The 20,091-nt window shown below is 43.0% G+C and overlaps 2 protein-coding genes across 5 annotated transcripts in view; one reads left to right on the forward strand and one right to left on the reverse strand.

The window, feature by feature from the left end:
- Window positions 1-230: 230 nt before the first annotated feature.
- The window catches only part of SLC4A8 (solute carrier family 4 member 8), a 78,511-nt gene continuing 58,650 nt past the window's right edge, over window positions 231-20,091 (forward strand). For 2 of the 4 annotated variants that reach the window (XM_082741358.1, XM_082741359.1), the window contains exons 1-2: window positions 231-457; window positions 13,090-13,171. In XM_082741358.1, coding sequence (XP_082597484.1) covers window positions 290-457; window positions 13,090-13,171 — 250 coding nt within the window. In that variant the 5' untranslated portion in view covers window positions 231-289. Of the gene's footprint in view, window positions 458-656; window positions 740-7,210; window positions 7,438-13,089; window positions 13,172-20,091 lie in introns of those variants that run through there. The other 2 variants (XM_082741360.1, XM_082741361.1) reach the window with 2 other exon arrangements.
- On the reverse strand, window positions 16,893-17,947 carry LOC309869751 (histone H3.3A). The gene has a single exon (XM_082741369.1). It carries the CDS (start codon window positions 17,834-17,836, stop codon window positions 17,426-17,428), a length of 411 nt encoding a protein of 136 aa, XP_082597495.1. The 5' UTR covers window positions 17,837-17,947; the 3' UTR covers window positions 16,893-17,425.

A 20,091-nucleotide genomic window follows, 5' to 3' on the forward strand; every position in this document is an offset into this window, starting at 1 on the left:
GGTCAGGTGCAGCCGCAAATAGAAGCATGAGATTTTCAATTTCTAGCAAGCAGTTGGAAGGACCTTTAAGCCCAGAGGCCCCTGAAGGGAGGGAGGCGGTTTCCAAGGCAACCGGGCCCGGAGCGGTAGCCTCCCCAGGCTCCCTCCTCCTCCTCCGCCTCTCGGTAGCCCGGGGTACCGCCGGACAGCGTCCTCCCGTGCTCCGCGCGCTGATTGGCCGCACAGGCCGCACGCTGATTGGCTGCGGCGAGGCCTCGCGGGCCGGTGGCAATGGAGGCGGCGGCGGTTGATGGTTGACCGTTGGCTCCGGGTAGGGGTCGCCGCTCGGGCCATCGGCTCAGAGCGGACCGGAGCGCGCAAGCTGCTGCCGCTCGGCCTCGAGCCCTCGCGCCAGAACTGGCTGGGTTCCGCCATGCCGGCCGGCAGTAACGAGCCGGACGGCGTCCTCAGCTATCAGGTAGGGCCCCGCCTCCCGCCCCTCCCCGGGGCTCAGCCTCCTCATCCTCTGCCCACCCTCTTGCCTCTGCCCCCGAGCCGGGCTCCGCAGGCCACTCCCTGAGGGCGAGGGGAGGCCCTCCCGGGACACCAGGGGGCGCTCCGGGCGGCTGGGGATCGGGCCGGGGCCGCGAGAGGGTGACCTTGGGCCGAACCCGGGATCCGGCGGATCACTGCCGCATCCCTCGCGCGGCCGGCCCGGGGAGCCCGGACGGCGGCGGGCGGTGACCTCTGTTCTCCTCGGGTACTCCCTCTTGGGAGGGAGGCTGGCTTCTGGCCTCGCGGCGTCTTGTTGGAATGGGGGGTGGGGGGAGGGTGGGAGGAAGGGTGGCCAAGGACCTTGCTCTGGTGGGGCAGGTTTCCTCTTTGTGTTTTTATTTCTGGAGACTTCTGCTTCCTCCGTGGCTCAGAGAAAGAGCTGGAAAGACTGGAGGCTGGGACCAGACCCCGTCAGTGTGACCAGCTTGATGACTTTCTCCATCCCATTAAGCAGACAGCTGGCAACTTCTGGGAAGGGAAGGGGAAATGGGCTGGGGAAGTGTTGAGAGGTCAGGAACAGGTGTTTAATTAAGGGAATGAGGAAACCAGATTTTAGTAAGTGATAACTCATCTGTTGGGGTGGCAAATGTCAGGGAAAACATTGGACTAGCTGTCAGAGACTATAGGCTCAAATTCTACAATTGCTTTGCACTGGCTTTGTGACCTTGAGTAAGTCACTTGCCTCCTTGAACCTCAGTTTCTCCGTCTAGTAAAATGGGAATGGGTAATACCTGCTTAGCTTACCTCACAGGATTGCTTTGAGGGCTAAAGGAGGTGTTATTTGTGAAAGGCTTTAGTGTGTGACAACCAGTAAGTGGGTAGTACCTCAATGAATTCTCACTCCCCCCTTTCCTGTGCAGTCAGGTGTTCTAGTTACTGCTCTGGAAAGAGATTGTAGGGAGGTGGTTCAAGTCTGAAGTGGAGGGGTGTGGAGAGGATGATGAGAAGGATGATGGGTCTTGGAAATAAATACCACGTTGATGTCAGTGATGGTTTCTGTAAGGAGGCAAAGGGAAACAGTCTGAGTTTGTAGCAAAATGGGCATCAGACACTGACTCTTCTTCTCCCTGGTAATAGTTTGCCACTAGACAATCCACGATTCCTTGTTTGCTTGCTCCATCAAAAAAGGAATGCTAGCTAAGCTTTTGGAAAATCTTTCCGTATCTGATCCTCCTAAGGCCTACTAAGTGTACTCAATGTATGTTGGGGATACACTGATGAGCAAAAATAGGCAATGTCCTGGCCCCCCTGGAGCTTCCTGTTTTGGGGCTGGTGTGGGGAGAAATAACCATTTGTAAGCAAATAATCCCATAAGTAAATGAATTATTATGAACTGTGATAAGTATTTCAAAAGAAAGAGAGGCAGTGCTCTGAGTGGTTCCAGCCTTGGTCTTAGATGAGAGAAGAGTTTGCTAAGGAAGAAAATAAAAGATCTAAAGAGAAAGTGTCAACTGAGAGAAGAGGGAGATCAAAGGACCTTGGAGACAAAGAGAATAGCAGAAATGAGACACATGTAGTTAGAGGGCCTGAAAGGAGGCCAGTGTGGCTGGAGACAGAGAGAGCAATGGAGGGAGTTATGGCCCATCCCAAGAAAGTTGGGATTTATTTGAGGAACAAGGGGAAGCTTCTGAAGGGGTTTAAGCAGGGAGGGGAAGGAGAGGGAGAGAGAGAGTTCGAGAGAGAGCACAAGTGCGTGAGAGAGAGGGAGGGGGGATGAGAGAGCAAGCACCAATGAGATCATGATCAGATTTTCCTATTGAAAGATTTCTCTGGCTGCAGTGGGGGAATAGAATAGGCTGGAACGAGTGTGAGGAGACAGGGTCCTTAACATGCAGAATGTGTACTGTTTATATTGTCAAGATCATAATAACCAATAAGCCTCTGTTAGTGCTCTGTGAAATTGATAATTCCTGAGTACTTCTTGGGTAGAATAGAAAATAATTATCTCCTTTATATCTAGTTCATGTAACTTTCATGAGTGGTGGGGTGAGGAGAGGAAAAGGAATAGAGCAGAAACAGTAGGACCTCATGAAACCTGAGTCAGGTGATGGGCAGATGGGCACTTGAGATATAGGGAGGAAGAGAAATGAGGGTAGGGGGAGGAAAGGAAATAGAGATGATCTGGAGTCAACCGATTGAAAATTACCAATGAAGGCTCCTATGTCCTAGTTAGGCTGTGTGTGTGTGTGTGTGTGTGTGTGTGTGTGTGTTGGGCAAGGGGATGGACATTGCAGAGCGAGGAGATTGTGTAACTTGGTGTAAACAGAGATTCTAGGCATCACATCTAAATGTCATAAGTCTAGGCTATTTCTTTGATTTGGACTACTGCACTATCCTCCTACACTTCCCTCTGCTCTCTCTTTCTCGCCCTTCTACAGTCCACTTTCCACATGGCAGCCAGAGAGAGCTTTAAAAAATACAAATCATGCCTGATCCTATCTTGAGACCCTTTAGTGGCTTCCCGGTGCATTTTCGAATAAGATCCAAACTCATCATGGCTTACCAAGCTTCAGTGTGCTCAGCACTGACTGCGTCTCCTCCATTCTCTCACCATGGACCCCTATACTGGCTTTCTTTCTGTTTCTTTGATATGGCAAGCTCCTTCATGCTTTAGGACCTTCGTTCCTGTCCTTTTCTCTGTGTAGGATATGATTCTACCCAGGTTTTTTTGTGACTCAACTTAAATGCTACCTCCTCAGAGTGCCTTTCCCTGACCTCCATCCACAGTCACTCTCTTTCATATGATCCTATTTTATGTTCATTTTTTTTATTAAAGATTTTTATTTATTTATTTGATAGACAGAGATCACAAGTAGGCAGAGAGGCAGGGGGAAGCAGGCTCCCCGCTGAGCAGAGAGCTTGATGTGGGGCTCGATCCCAGGACTCTGAGATCATGACCCGAGCCGAAGGCAGAGGCTTAAACCACTGAGCCACCCAGGCGCCCCCTATTTTAAGTTCTTTTTTTTTTTTTTTAAAGATTTTATTTATTTATTGACAGAGAGAAATCACAAGTAGATGGAGAGGCAGGCAGAGAGAGAGAGAGGGAAGCAGGCTCCCCGCCGAGCAGAGAGCCCGATGTGGGACTCGATCCCAGAACCCTGAGATCATGACCCGAGCCGAAGGCAGCGGCTTAACCCACTGAGCCACCCAGGCGCCCCTTAAGTTCTTAATAGCACTTACAACTCATCTGAAGTGTTCTTGTTTGACTTCTATATTATCTTTTTGAATGGAAGCTTCATGGGGACAAGGACCAGGCGGAAATCTTATTATACAGCACAGTTCCTGGTATAAAATAGGTGCTTAGTTGCATGAGTGAATGAATGATTTTCTTATATCCAAAGCTAATGTGCTTCTCCTCAAGGAGCTCCTGGTCTTGTCAGGATTAGCACAGAGCATCAGGTGTCCGTTGCTTGATTACACAAATCTCTCCCTTGTGTGCTGCTGTGCCTTTGCTTGGGTGTTCCTGCTGTGAAATCTTTCCCCTCCTCTTCACCTGGAATATTCCATTTAACTTTCAAGGTCTGACTCTATATCACTATCAGAATTCATCATTCGGTCTTCTCTGCTCACAATGCCCACTAAGAGCTATTACTATCTCCAAAGTATGTGCTTTTAATCACTCTGTATTACGGTAGCTTGTGTCTTTGAAACCTACATCAGCGCCTGGCTTGGAGTGCACTTAAGTGTTTGAGAAGATACGTGGCAAGGTATACAAAGGATGTGTTGGATTGGGAAGAGACTGGACTGAGGGAGGCCAGCTAGGAGGCTATAGTTTAGGATGACACTTTTTTTTTTGTAATGTATGATGACTTAACGAAGGTCTGCATTATGGAATTTTAATGAGATCTCTGGAGGTGGTTACTGATATTTTGAGTCAATGAGCTCTTAAAGGGTTTGGGTAGTAAGGGAGGAGGAAGAGCAGAAAGCTTTAGGGAGAGCCTCTAGTTTGGACTGGAACTGAGGACATCTTGTGTCTTCAAAATTTTCCTGATCACCTCTTTCAGAATAAGTGGCAGGCGAGCAAGTGAGTTTGGGTAATTACCAAGGCTTTTATGTGAGTCAGGACTGCTCAGAACGGAAAATTCTGCAGAAATCTTCAGAATACCAAGCCCTGGGAAATGGGTGATAATTGGAAAGGATGGCTGATGAGAAGGACTGATGAGAAAGCAATCACATTCCATATCTTCTGTGGACCTGGATAAACTCGTCCAAACCAAGACTTCCTGCGGGAGACCTGAATGCTAGCACCTAATGACAGGCATGCGTTGGAGCCCAGATAACATTGGCTGGATGTTACCGAATTTCTCCTTTCGCCACACTGCAGCGTACAATCCATATCCCTTCACCCTCTCCCGACATCCACTAGGTGTTTTCCTATGTGGGAGTGGGGGAAAGTGTGAGCATCCTCTGTCCCGGTTTTCCCAGCTATACTGGGGAGCTTCAGTAGGAGCAGTGCAGGCTGTTCTGCCAAGTAGAGAAATAGAGGTAGTCTGCGGGATGATTCAGGTTGCAAATTAATTCCTTCAAAATCTGTAGATAATTGCCATGGCTCAGGTTTGCCTTGGCAGGGTAGACAGGGCTCTTAGTCAAGACTGCCATAGTGCTAATCAGGACACAGAAAGCAGCCATGTTTATTCTAGATCTGCTGCTAGGTAACAGCAACAAATCTTAGATAATGGAGAGGTTGGTTGTTTCCTATAAGTAGTAATAAGTTTACTCTGGTCTTGGTAGTTAGGGAACCATAATGTGTGTATTAGTTTCTGTTGCTGCCATAACAAATGACCATTCATTTGGTGGCTTAAAACAACACAAACTGATTATCTTATAGCTCTGTACTTTGCAAGTCCAACACAGCTCTCACTGAGCTATATCGAAAATGCCGACAGGGCTGTGTTTCTTTCTGGAGGCTCTAAGGAAGAAACTGCTTCCTTGACTTCTGCAGCTTCCAAAGGCTACCTGCATTCCTTGGTGCCTAGTTCCCTCCCTCCACTCAAAGCTAGCAGCACAGCATGTCTCCAACCCCACTTTTGGCATCACATCTCTTTCTCGGACTCTAGTCTTCCACCCCCCTCTTCTCCTTTTTAGGGATCCTTGTGATTACGTTGAGCCCACCAGATAATCCAGGATAATCTCATTTTAAATTCAGCTGATTAGGAACCTTACTTCTACCACAACCTTACTTGGTGGGAGGGGGCATTATTCGGCCTACCACCATGTACTAACTAATTAGTAATCTGAATACTGAACAGGAGTGACTGTAGGTGAGGTTCAAGAAAAGAATCACTGAGAAAGAAGCCAGAGCTACTGGAGGTAGCTTCTGGAGGTCCCCTCAGGCTGCTGAAGAGTTGGAATAGGAAGCTCCTGGGTGTTCAGGAGTTCACGGCCACAGAGAGGAGGTCTGGAACAGCTGTACAAGTCCTTATGGAACCTTTTTTTTTCCTCACTAAAGCAGTCTGAATTCAGTGAGGATATTAAATAGAGGGCATTAGACAAATGGCATCTGTGGGCCAGATTCACTGACAAGGGTGTACAAGGGGCCAGAATTGAGAGACTTCACTGGCTGAAGAGGAAGATGGAAGTGAATGAGATGGAGAACTATTGGAAGTCTGTTCACTAAAAGAGCGAAGTACAAGTGTCAAGTACCAGGGTCTGGCACACTAAGGATTTAAGGTGGTAATAATGCGGATCTTGAGCTGTGGATTAATGTCCTGATTAGGTGACCTGAGTTCTCTGAAATGACTGGGTTGTTTGCTTTTGGCAATATTAGCATACAAGGTTAATAAGAATAGAGAAAGGCTTGAATTTTAGTTTCTCCTGTCCCACTTAGCTCTTGTGAGACCTTACTTAGCCTTGTTTTAAGACTGCTGTAAGGATTAATTTGGGTAATATATGTAAGGCACAATACTAGGTATATAGGAAGTACTCAGTAAATATTTGTACCTGATACTCATTGTATCAACTCGGTTTGCTGATTAGAACCCTGGAAGTCACTTCTATATTTGTTGTTTTATTGACTCTTTTTTGTTGGGGGTGAGGATGGGAGAGAGGAGGGGTGGAAGGGTGTTATTCACAATCTCTAAAAACATTGGATCCTTAGGAAAAAAAGATAAAAGGGGTCTTTGGAGGTGAAAAGTCTGAGACTAACTGTAGGAAAGGAGAGGGAGTTGAGTTTGACTGGTCCACCACCCCACAGGTCCAGAGTGGTGCTATATGAGTCAGGGAGAGTGCTCAAGGTGGGCTCCATTGTCTGCGGCCTTCCCCCACCCCTGCAGGGGGCTGTTTCCAGGAGCTGGAGCCATTATGTAAGGCTCAGCCCTGCCCCTGCCTTTTCATTTGTCCATTAACTGTAAGTCAGAATCTGGTCTGCTACTCAGGTATAATTCATTCATTTTTCAAGACTCATTACAAGACATGCCTTGCAATTTCAGTGTTTTAATGTGTATTTAACCTCCTTAGTTCTTTTTCTCTTCTCTAGTCCTTGAGGTAGGCACCCAGATCAATTCACATTTACATAGGGGGTCATTGTCAGTGAGCTGGGAGGAAGTATAGAAAAGAGGAGACTTAGAAACACCACCTTTTCTCTAGTTCACTCTTCTTTCCTTCCCTCCTTTCTTTCCCTTTTCTCCTAAAATTACATAATGTGGTTCTCATGATTCCAATCTTTTCTGAGTCACAGCTTCCCTGAGAATCTGATGAAAGTTATGGACCCTCTCAAGAAAAATGCATATTCACACATAATCCTGAAGGCCTTCATGGGAACCTTAGAAATCTATGGATAAGAAGTCCTCTCTGCCAGAAAAATTGATGGTATCAGAGGAAATAACAGCCAGCAAGTGAGGACTTGGCAGCAAGTACCAAGAAGACTTGCTATTCTTTTCTTTTCTTTTTATGATTTTAAATAAGGTTTGTATATACTTAAAATTTATGGAACATTTCAAGCAGATAACAAAATAAAAAGACTTGTTAAATTGACTTGTCATGCACCCGTGACCTGGCTTCAACAGTGAACACATATCTATTTTGTTTCATTATGTCCTTGCCCATTCTCCAAATCCCAGACATCATATAATTTCATCAGTAAAAACTTCAGTATGTATCACTAAAGATTAAGGACTTTTTAAAATGATGTAACTACCAAATCATAATATTATTATTTTTAAAAAATTAACAATAACTCCTTAATATAATAAATATCCATTTAGTTGTTTAAGTTGATGTGGGTGCCTTGTAATTTTTTTTTAATATTTGGTTTCTTTGAACAGGGATCCAAACAAAGCTTGCACATTCACTTTCAAGCCTGACATTTCAAATGCTTTGGCTAATGGGGTTTGACTGTGGCTCTGTTTTCTTTGGCAAGACAAAGGAAGTGGATGAACGATTATTCAATGAATTTAGCCTGTGGTTAACTAATCTAAATTAAGGAAACAAGTCGATTTTTCAATCTGAATATTTCAGATTTTTGACCTTGCTCTCCATATTTAGTTTTTATAGTTCTTAGAATCATAAAATCAACAATCCCACCCTCCTCCTGCCTGCTTCCTCCAGATTCCTGCTGTGTTCTATGCTGTGCCAGGTATCTGTGGACAGTGCTAAGCAATGTAACTAATTGATCCTATCCTTCGGATATTATAAACCTGTGGCGAAGCCAGCATGAAAAAGTATTCATAAATATACGTATATATGAAGTTTTATTGGAAAATATGACTATATGATAAAAGAGTTCCGGACCCTAATAAATATTTATTCATCACAACTTTTGGATACTTACCACATAATGGACATTATACTAGCTGTTAGATGAACATAGTGGTGAACATAGGCACGGCACCTCTCCTTCTGGGACTTACAAGAGTGCAAAGTACTTATAGTGGTAAGCTATTGTATTGGGCTCTAAGAACATAAAGATGACAAATTGTGGGTGCTGCCATCAGGAAATCCATGGTTTAAAAGATGAGCTAGATACATAACAAATCTGAAATAAAGACAAGTCTTTCTGTCTAAAAGCTATTCCTTTGCTTTATATGAGTCTTTTACATTGATGTTAAAGATGTGTTTGAAGATTTTGAATACTTTTAAATAACTATAAAATGTGAAAAAGTAGTCTTTCTAAGTTAATATATTATTTTCCATGTCTGTAATCTTTCAGTTTTATCTTTTATCTTTCAGTTTAATCTTTCAGTAAATATTTTTTTTTTTTTTAAGATTTTATTTATTTGTCAGAGAGAGAGAGGGAGAGAGAGCAAGCACAGGCAAACAGAATGGCAGGCAGAGGCAGAGGGAGAAGCAGGCTCCCTGACGAGCAAGGAGCCCAATGTGGGACTCGATCCCAGGACGCTGGGATCATGACCTGAGCCGAAGGCAGCTGCTCAACCAACTGAGCCACCCAGGCGTCCCACTTTCAGTAAATATTTTATCTGTAAATATTTTATCTGTAAAATAAATAAAAGATAAGAATTATTTTTCTAATTTAAAATTTTATTTTAATTTCAGTATTGTTAACATACAGTGCTATATTAGTTTCAGGTATATAAGACAGCAATTCAATAATTCCATACAAAAAAGATAAGAATTCTTTAGAAAATGAGTATAGTATCTCCTAAAGGAAAAATAGCAATTTCTTTAATATGATAAAAGATCTATTCAATATTCAGATTTCCAATTATCTCAAAAATTATTTAAAAAACCCTGAAAATATCATTTCAGCTTGTTTGAATCAGGATTCAAATAAAATCCACACATTGAGATTGGTTTGTTGTCTTTTTTAAACTACTCTTTTCAAGTTCTTCTTTCTCTGTCTGTCTCCATTTCTGTCTTTCTCTTCTTGCAATTATTTATCTTAGAAAAGGGGTACGGGGAGGGAGAGGATTTGTTCTATAGTTTCCCACAGTCTGGATTTGTTGACTGTATTCTCATGCTGGTGTTTTTCCATGGAACTGTGTTTCACTGTATTTTCAGTAAATTGGTATTTGAATTTAGAGGCTTGATCAGATTCTGGGACAATTTACTTGTTAAGATTACCTAATGGGTGGTGATATGGCCTCCCATTAGGAGACATATAATGTCTGGTTGTCTCTCTTTGTGATGTTACTGGCTGTTGAAAATCAATGCAATCCATTAGGGATTGCAAAATGGTGATGTCCTAATTCTAACATAACTTTTTCATTTATTCTTTTCTATAATAAGAAACTTCTTTAATCTCTTCTATGATACACTCTATGGTACAATTTATATAGGAAAGCCAAGATAAATTTTTAATGGTTTTCAAAATAATGAGTTGGTTTGTTAGCATTATCCTCCAATGGTGACCACTTAATTTTTATTTTTTTACGGTTTAAGAACTTCTTTTTTTTTTTTTTTTTTAAATTTTTTTTTTTTAATTTATTTATTTGACAGACAGAAATCACAAGTAGGCGGAGAGGCAGGCAGAGAGAGAGAGGAGGAAGCAGGCTCCTCGCTGAGCAAAGAGCCCGATGCGGGGCTTGATCCCAGGACCCTGGGATCATGACCTGAGCCGAAGACAGAGGCTTTAACCCACTGAGCCACCCAGGCGCCCCCGGTTTAAGAACTTCTTAAACTCTTTTTATCTTTAGGGTATATGCATACACTAAGGATGTTCAGTCAATTTATTATATCTTAAAGTTACATGAATAATTTCTCTTGGAATAGTTATGCCATCAATTCGACCTTTGCTTTCATTTTGTTTCTCATTTATAGGAATTGCTTTAAAAATTTTTAGTTTTGGGGCGCCTGGGTGGCTCAGTGGTTTAAGCCTCTGCCTTCAGCTCGGGTCATGATCTCAGGGTCCTGGGATCGAGCCCCGCATCGGGCTCTCTGCTCGGCGGAAAGTTTGCTTTTCTTTTCTCTCTCTCTCTCTCTGCCTGCCACTCTGCTTACCTGTGATCTCTCTCTCTGGGTCAAATAAATAAAATTAAAAAAAAATTTAGTTTTGTTTTAAAATTATGTAAGGTATTTATAAAATCAGGTGTATTCCAAGAAGTCTAGTTTTCTGTCCTTGTATCCTCATCCAATTCCCTAACTCGTCTGTAGGTAACTATTAAAAAAAATTGTTCATGGCTTATTCTTCCTTTATATGCTTTTAAGGATAAGCAGATGCTTATATTCCAACATTTTTTAAAATATGTATATGCACATATATATGGGGTCCTGGGATCATGACCTGAGCTGAATGGAGCTGCTTAACTGATGGAGCCACCCAAGCATCCCCAAACCCCAGACTCTTAAATACAGAGAACAAATTGGTGCTTGCCAGGGGGATGGGTGAAAAAGATAAAGGGAATTAAGAATACACTTACCTTGATGAGCACTGAGTAATGTATGGAAGTGTTGAGTCATTATATTGTATACTTGAAACTAATTTAACATGTATGTTAATTATACTTGAGTAAAAAAAAGAAATAGCAGAAATACACTTGAGTAAAAAAATAGCATATATATATATGTGTGTGTGTGTGTGTGTGTGTGTGTATACATTTGTGTGTGTATACATTTGACTTTCATCTACTTCCCTAAAAGTTGGTTTATTCAAGTTGTCCTCAAAAACTTTTTTGAGGATACGTGGGTGGCTCAGTCAGTTGAGCTTCTGCCTTCAGCTCAGGTCATGATCCCAGGGTCCTGGGATTGAGCCCCACCTGGTACTTGGCTCCCTGTTCTGTGGGGAGCCTGCTTCATCCTCTCCCTCTGCCTGCCACTCCCCTTGCTTGTGCTCAGTCTCTCTCTCTCTCTCTGTCTCTCAAATAAATAAAATATAATCTTTCCAAAAAAACCCCGTTTTTTGAGTCTTCTCATTAGGCAAATAAATTGCTTTACATTCAGGGTTGCCTTATTTAGGGACATTGATGATAACTGGAAAGGAAAAGAGTAAAATTAGGACAGTAAGCTGGAAATTTGAGGAGGATCTAGAAGATGCTTAGGATTTGGTTGAGAGTTGGGGATGGGGCACATTAGATGACAGGACATGTGAGAAAAGGCATGAAAGTGTGAATGTGCACAATGCCCATCGGATCAGTGAACTTGGCTGGAGCTGCAGATTTGATAAGAGAAATAGATTGGCAGTAAAATGAGTTCAGATTTTTTTTTTTTTTTTTTTTTTTTTTTTTTTTTGACAGAGAGAAATCACAAGTAGATGGAGAGGCAGGCAGAGAGAGAGAGGGAAGCAGGCTCCCTGCTGAGCAGAAAGCCCGATGCGGGACTCGATCCCAGGACCCTGAGATCATGACCTGAGCCGAAGGCAGCGGCTTAACCCACTGAGCCACCCAGGTGCCCCCAGATTTTTTTTTTTTTTTAAAACAATAATTCAGGGTCTTGGTAAGGTAGGTGCTGTTATATTATTTTACCAAAGAATTATTGAGTACCTGTTACGTGAAAATCTGTGTAGGATTCTGGGGAAATAGTGGTGAGGAAGACAAATAGGGTCCCTCCCTTGAGCAGAGACATTTCCTTACGAAGGAGAATTACAGTGTGCTGTGAGGGCATATAAATGGGGGGACCTAGCTTAGTTCAGATGAGAGGTAGTCAAGGATTCCTTTCAAGGAAGTGCATTGAGGCTGAGATCTGTGGAATGATGAATAAGTATTGGCTGCTGGTGGTGAGGATCGGGAGAGGCTGATAGTTCAGGGAGGGAGAAACACTCAAAAAAGAAAGTAAGTGTGGTTCCAGAACTGAAAACATGTCCAGTATGACCTTAAGGGCTGGAGAGTCTGGCCTAGAGTGGATGAGACATGAGAGTGGATTCAAGAAAAAGGACAAAGGAGGCCTTGATAAGAAAGGAGAGAAAACGATTTCCCTGAAGACATACAATAGACACTCAATATACGTGGAATGGATAAGTCAATACATTTGAAATTTCAAATGGTGGTAACATGGGTGAGTGTAAGTAAACGAGCACAAGGTACTAGTTTTGGAAAGATTAGTTTGGAAAGATTTAGACATGTGGATCTTGTGGTCAGCATCCCAATGGTTTGTCAAATACTGAGACAACAGTTTCAGGCTGCTGTTGACATTGTAAGACTCAAGCAAGGGAAACAAAAGGTAGAGTGCTCCTGCTTGGGAATTATGGTTAAAGGAAGAAGCTGAGCCTTAGGTTGAGAGGGAGGAGACCTCATCGGAGGAGCAGGATGGAGAATTTCAAGGACAAGAGGCTCAAACTCTGTTGAGAGGTCAAGGAGACCAATTTACCCCAAATGAAATGATGTGGTTGACACCACTTACAAAATGCAGACCTATTATCCACTTGTATGAGAACTGCAGCCATAGGACTACAGTCCCACCTCTGCCTTTTAGCACATTTGTGCCCTTGAGCAATAATTACTTCATTTTCTCTGACTCCCAGGCTGCTCTTTTATACAATGAGAAAGAGAATGGCAGTCATGTTTGTGTCTCAAAGTTACAATGAAGTTCCAATGAAAAACGTATGTAAACCATTGTGTTTTCTCCTCTAAGGGTTGCAAAAAAGGGTCGGACATACAGGTCGGACTTAAGTGAATGTTTGAATGAACATATGTATATTACTATTGCTGCCACTTTGTATTTCAACAGAGACCAGATGAAGAGGCTGTGGTGGACCAGGGTGGGACTAGTACAATTCTCAACATTCACTATGAGAAAGAGGAATTAGAAGGTAAGAACTGTGGTTTTGTGCATGCGTGTGTGTGTGTGTGTGTGTGTTGTGTGTAGAATTAATGAGAGGCAGCCTGGTGTGGGAGGAGAGCTTTGCCATCAGGAGGCCTGGGTTTGAGTTCTCTAACTCTTTCTCTAACTCTAGCTGTAAGACCTTGGGGAAAAGTCACTTCATTTCTCTTAGGCTCTATGTCCTCATCTGTTAAACAAAAGTAGGGATATTAATACGGAGAACATACTAGTGGTTGCCAGAGTGGAGGGAGGTGGGGGGAATTGGGGAAATAGATAAAGGGGATTAAGAGGTACAGACTTCCAGTTATAAAATAAATAAGTCACGGAGATGAAAAGTATGGCATAAGGAATAGAGTCAATAATATTGTCATAATGTTGTTTGGTGACAGATTGTGAGTACACTTACCATGATGAGCACTGAGTAACTCATAGAATTGTTAAATCATCATGTACACCTGAAATGAACACAGCACTGGATGTTAATTATAATTCAGTTTAAAAAGTAGAGGTATTAATACCTTATTATTAGGATCCAATAGCATGTGAGACAGTGCTTTGAGCACTGTGAAGCCTAATGATCTATTCCTTGAGAATGTAAAGTCCTCTGATCAGTTTGTCAATTCTTGGCAACTGCCTTCAAATATAAATGTAAATATGTACACAATTTAGAAAAAAAAGAAATACAAATAACTTTTTAAAAGTGGCAGTATCGTAGCCAATGAGGTTTATCCGAGGCGCGATTATTGCTAATTGAAAATTCAGTGTGGTGGGCGCCTGGGTGGCTCAGTGGGTTAAGCCGCTGCCTTCGGCTCAGGTCATGATCTCAGGGTCCTGGGATCGAGTCCCGCATCGGGCTCTCTGCTCAGCAGGGAGCCTGCTTCCCTCTCTCTCTCTCCCTGCCTCTCCATCTACTTGTGATTTCTCTCTGTCAAATAAATAAAAAAAATAAAATCTTAAAAAAAATAAAATAAAATTCAGTGTGGTTATATTCGTTTTGGTTATATTATTCGGTTGTTTGGTTGTATTATTCGGTTTGCCCCATCTCTAATATTTGCTCTTCCCGTTCTAATTATACCCATTTCTGCCTGGTGTTCTCATCTACACAAGACAAGAGAAAACCTACACACCTGTAACATATTCTTTAAGATCTCATAGCACAGAGTTGTATTTAAAAAAACACCCAGCTAAAGTGGAAGGGAAAGAAGAGTAATTTTTATTGACCTTCTCTATCTAGGTTCCCTTAACCTTCTTTTTTCCCCGTCCCACCCCTAGGTCCCCACATGATCCTTGATGACGTCCTTCTGCTTTCCTTTTTTCCATAGGGCCTGGTTTCCTGATAAATGGTGATGTGAGAGAAAGGCTCATGTCCATCATAGCTTTAATAAGAACCCACACTTTGCTCAAAGCCTTTGTGAAATCTCTGCAGCCCCTGAAATGTTGAAGGCTATGATACAGCAACTTTGTAATGACTGAGACTGCATGTAAAATGTTCTGTCTGTACTGCTTGTTCCCGTGACTTTTTTTTTCATCAAAGTTGTATAATCCCCAGAGAAAACTTGTCCTTTGGTTGGGGAGAGTGAAATCTGTAGAGGCTGACTCAGCCTCTAGGTCTGTTACCATGAGAGTTTATGTGGGTGGCTTCTGGAGGTCAGAGGAGTTTGGATATCTCAAGGTCAAGTTTTCCAAGTTATTCTGACCAGATGGAAGAGGAGCCAGTGTGGGTTTCGGCAACGGGGAGAAAGTGGAGAAGGAACCGGTGTGGAGGCGGGAGGCTAACATTTGTTGAATGCCCCCTGTGCCGTAAGCATTGGATTAGGCATTTCGCATTTTTCATCTTCCTAGCAGCCTGGGCGTGGGGGTTGGTGGGGGGAGGGTAGGTATCCTCTCTATTTTACATGTGGAGAAGTTGTTTGGGGTCATTTAGCCTAATAGGTGAGACTGAGATGGAATTCCACTCTTTCTAGTCTACCACACTGTCTGCCGGGGAAGACAGTCCTGAGTATCAACCACCCAACCTCAACTTCTTGCTCCATCACATAAAGATTTTTATATGATATAAACATCATGTGATTATCTATCATGTTGCCCTGTCCCCCGTTCTGCCCTGGTAATCCTGGTGCCTCTTACCCTCTTACTGTTGCTTTCAGTTTAGGTGTCTGGCCCACTAGACCTTTGCCCTCAGCAGGGAGGTAACGACTTAGGAACACTTTTGTCTGCTGGAGAGTAGGACACGGGCAGACTCTTTTGGATCCTGTGGATTGGGTTCCATTCACAGAGGTCAGCTGAGTAATAGGCAGCCAGAGCATCTTTTCAAGATGACATATTTATTCTTTATGCTCTCACCATTTTGCCATAAAGGAAAGCTATCTATAGTGTTGTTTAGAGGGGACAGTGCCTTGTCCTTCACACATAGAGCTTTTTGAAAACTGAATCTTACTTGGGTGAGCACTTTTTAAATAAAGCACAATTGGCAGCACAGGGAGGGCCAATGGTGCCCACTTCTCAGGCCTGATGTGGTTCTAGAGCAGCTCCAGAAAGGAGAAGAGAGTGTTGGGATTCTCTGTAGGCCTGGCCATGCTGGGAGAGTGTACCCTGACTCACTGTGAGGCAGGCCCTAGGACTCAGGCTACCCCTAGGGTGATGTCATTTCTTTCTTTCTTTTTTTTTTTTTTAAAGATTTTATTTATTAATTTGACAGAGAGAAATCACAAGTAGATGGAGAGGCAGCCAGAGAGAGAGAGAGAGGGAAGCAGGCTCCCTGCTGAGCAGAGAGCCCGATGCGGGACTCGATCCCAGGACCCTGAGATCATGACCTGAGCCGAAGGCAGAGGCTTAACCCACTGAGCCACCCAGGCGCCCCAGGTGATGTTATTTCTTGAAGGCGTGAAATAAAGTCAGTCCCACTTTGATAGAAGGTGGAAGTAAATTGTATTCTGATTCAAAGTGTATGCCATGACAGAGGGTTCTGTGGCTGTGGGCGAATCTCAGGGTCTTTTTTTTTCCTTTATTCTGTACCCTCTGCTCCACATAACACACTCCCTCCCCCCTTTTCAGAACTGGACATTGTTACAGAGTTTTGTAAATGGCAGTCTTTTTGCATAAGTGAATTCCATCAGTAGAAGGTGCATAAAACCATGACGTGGCTTCTTTTTATGTATGAGAGGAGTCCAAAGCAAGTATTAGAGCAGATTTCCAAAGATAAACTCACAAAGAGCAACAGTCCATGATGTGCTTTGGTGGACTCCCCTGCTCCCAGAAGGATATGAAACAGTTGCTTTTGTTACAGAACTGCTGTTTTCTGTTGTTGTTGTTGTTGTTTTTTGGCAGATCATTATTCCTGATTAACTATTAGCTTTAAAAATCCTAGACTAGGTTTAATGCCTTCTAATAAGTTTTTAACAGAGGTAAGAGCCTTTTGATCTTATTTTTAAGTTATTAAAAAAAGGCTTGCATCTGCTCTGCGTGTTTGACTCCCCCCTCTGGTTATTGACTTTGAGTTTAACCTTTTGCCCAGGGGGGTGGAATAATTTTCAGTGTGTGCTAATGAGTTCTGCATGTGTTCTGGGTAAACAGTGTTTATGACAGGCACTCTATGTTGGTAGGCCCAGTCTCCGTCTGCCAGGTAGGGTGCAGCTGTGATTTCTGTCCTAATCGAGAAGATTCAGCCCCAGTTCACTAACAGTCACTCTCTGTATGTGTATATATACTTATTTTTTTTTTTTATAGTTTAATGTATTTTAATAGCAAACTTACAGGAACAGCACAGAAGACAGACAACATTAAAAACATGTACTTGCATGTAGGACAACTCAGTTAGAAAAGTATAGCGAATGGATGGATCTACTGTATGATAAAAATGCTACAAACACCATTTAGTTGCCGTCAATAAGAAATTTACTTGTTTTAAAAAAATCCAAATGCTGGCATTGTCCAGAAAAATTTAACAGGTTTATTTATAATTGTTATAAAGTTGAACTGCTGAAACGTGTTCACTGAAACATTTTGACTTGCATTAATGCTTTATATGTCCCCGCATTTATATTAAAAATTCACACACAAATGAAAATGGAAAAACTGCCAATACCTGATTTCTGTCCCCTAGTTTTCCACTTGCAATCATATACTTAGGTACCTTTTGACCCCATGGAAAAAAAATATCTAACATTCAGAACTACCAATAACAGGAAGAAGAGAATTTTTTTTTTTTTTTTAAAGAATGAAATGTTTTCCATCATGTGGATTCTTAAGCACGTTCTCCACGTATGCGGCGCGCTAGCTGGATGTCTTTTGGCATAATTGTGACACGTTTGGCATGGATAGCACACAGGTTGGTGTCTTCAAAGAGGCCCACCAGATAGGCCTCACTTGCCTCCTGCAAAGCACCAATAGCTGCACTCTGGAAGCGCAGGTCTGTTTTGAAGTCCTGAGCAATTTCTCGCACCAGACGCTGGAAAGGAAGTTTGCGGATCAGAAGTTCAGTGGACTTCTGATAACGTCTAATTTCACGGAGTGCCACAGTACCAGGCCTGTAACGATGAGGTTTCTTCACCCCTCCGGTAGAGGGCGCACTCTTGCGAGCGGCTTTTGTAGCCAGTTGCTTCCTTGGAGCTTTACCCCCGGTCGATTTGCGGGCAGTTTGCTTTGTACGAGCCATGGTACAGAAACCTCCTTACTTACCCCCCTTCTCCTTCGGCTGGAGCTCGGCGAGCGAGAGGCGGCGCTGGCGTTGGCGAGCGACGGCGGCGCGGCGGCGGCTGCGAACCTATATACTTATTTTTAAAAGAAACATTACATCTCTCCCATAAGTTTTACTGAATGAATACTTGTATTTGGACACAGATAGATCCCAAAGCGCAGGTTTGACAATGGCTGGAAAGAAAGAATAGGGAATTAGATGGGGAGAAGGAGGAATCTGGGTGAGCTGGGAGGTAGATGAGGGGGAAGAAGACTCCTGGTGGGAGAGCAGCAAAGTGACCACAGGAAGAGTTTTGTGAAGTCCCAGACTGCCAGAATCAGGTTCAACGGACTAGATTTTATTGATGCCATATTCATTTCCTGGTGTCCATTTGTTTGTCATTGTTTCTGCTGATTTCACTCAGAAAATCCAAGTCCCTGCTTTGGAGTCCTCAGCTTAGAAACTGAGGCCTAGGGATGCCTGGGTGGCTCAGTTGGTTGGACGACTGCCTTCGGCTCAGGTCATGATCCTGGAATCGCAGGATCAAATCCCACATCAGGCTCCCAGCTCCATGGGGAGTCTGCTTCTCCCTCTGACCTTCTCCTCGCTCATGCTCTCTCTCTCAAATAAATAAATAAAATCTTAAAAAAAAAAAAAAAAAAAAAAGAAAGAAACTGAGGCCTAATTTTCTGCCAGCTACTTTGGTCCTTCTTAGCTCTGACCCCTGCTGGGGCTTGTTTTCATTTCTGCCTGTCTCCAGCATTTCAAAAGGCAGGCACTCTGGTTGGTTAGTGTTTGGGAGAACTGACTGGACCAAAAAATTCTTAGAGAAAAAGAGTCTTCTTTCCCTAGGATTTGAGCTTTACCTTACTTCCTACAAAGCCACCAAAGGCTTTGGTGAAGGATGTCTTCCCCATTGATAATGGCCTAGTGGAAATTTTAGTATGAGACAAAACCATACATCATTCACTAACATTTACCGAGCCCATGCTATAAGCCCTTTTTGCAGCAGTAAGAAAGAATAGTGGGAACAATCAAATCATCTTGTCTTCTCCAAATAATGATCTTGCCTGAGCCTTTCCTAAGTTTGTATATAGAACCTGGGCTAGACATGAGAAGTCATTTGGCCCAACCTCCTCGTTTTACTTTAATGGTGACAGCGAGCAAATTAACCAAGAAAATGAGATCTAATAACACAGGTCCTAATATCTAATCACTATACCTCAATTTCTATTTAGAAAATACTTAAAATTACATAATATTAGCAATATACTAACAAAAGCCCTGTGGAAGTATTTGGAATGTGCTTAAGAAGAAGTAGAGGTCCTTAACCTGGCCAATAACTGCCTGAGGGATTTGTTGGGAAGAGGAAGCTCATGGTTGGGATGGCTCTGTTGAAGGACTAAAAAAGTTACTCCTCAGTGAGGTTATTCTTTATCTAAGTCTCAGCTCTACCTAGACATACCTGATTTTACAACACTCGTTTTAAGGGCTGGCTGAAGTGGTTCTGTGGGAACAATTTATGCTTTTAACTGCCCATGCGTTTTTCATGATATGCCCCTGCCTGTCTTTTTGACCTTTCCTCCCTCCTCTTCTTTCCTCTTTTACCTTGCTTTGGCCCTACTGACCATCCTTTTGCTTTGGAACTCACACATTCCCACTGTAAGGCCTGTGCATTGATCTTGCCTTGTCCTGGAATGCTCTTCTCATGGCCTCTCTTCATCACTTAGATGTTGCCCCTTGTCATCTTAGCTATAGTCTCCCTTCTCCACCCTACCTTCTACCCCAGACACTTTATCCTTTTTTAAAGATTTTATTTATTTGAGAGAGTGAGCAAGAGCGCATAAGCAGGGGGAGGGGCAGAGGCAGAGGGAGAAGCAGGCTCCCCGTAGAGAATAGAGCCCTAGTGGGGGCTTGATCCTAGGATCCTAGGATCATGACCTAAGCTGAAGGCAGATGCTTAACCAACTAAGCCACTCAGGTCCCCTACCATTTTTTTTTAAGAGAGAGAACCATGTGCACAAGAGTGGGGCATGGGGTTACAATGGGAGAGAGAGAGAGAGAATCTTAAGCAGATTCCATGCCCAGTGCTGAGCTCACGACCCTAAGATCATGACTTGAGATGAAATCAAGAGTTGGACACTTAACTGATGGAGCCACCCAGGTGCCTCTACCATGTTTTTATTCAGAATAATTATCATTACTTGAAATAATATGTTATTGTTTTCATAATG

Source organism: Mustela nivalis, assembly GCF_964662115.1.
Source record: "Mustela nivalis genome assembly, chromosome: 7".
In the NCBI taxonomy this organism is placed as follows: Eukaryota; Metazoa; Chordata; class Mammalia; order Carnivora; family Mustelidae; genus Mustela; species Mustela nivalis.

Bases quoted from the DNA above. Each gene is read 5' to 3' on its own strand.
- LOC309869751 (XM_082741369.1), bottom strand. From the start codon at position 17,836: ATGGCTCGTACAAAGCAAACTGCCCGCAAATCGACCGGGGGTAAAGCT.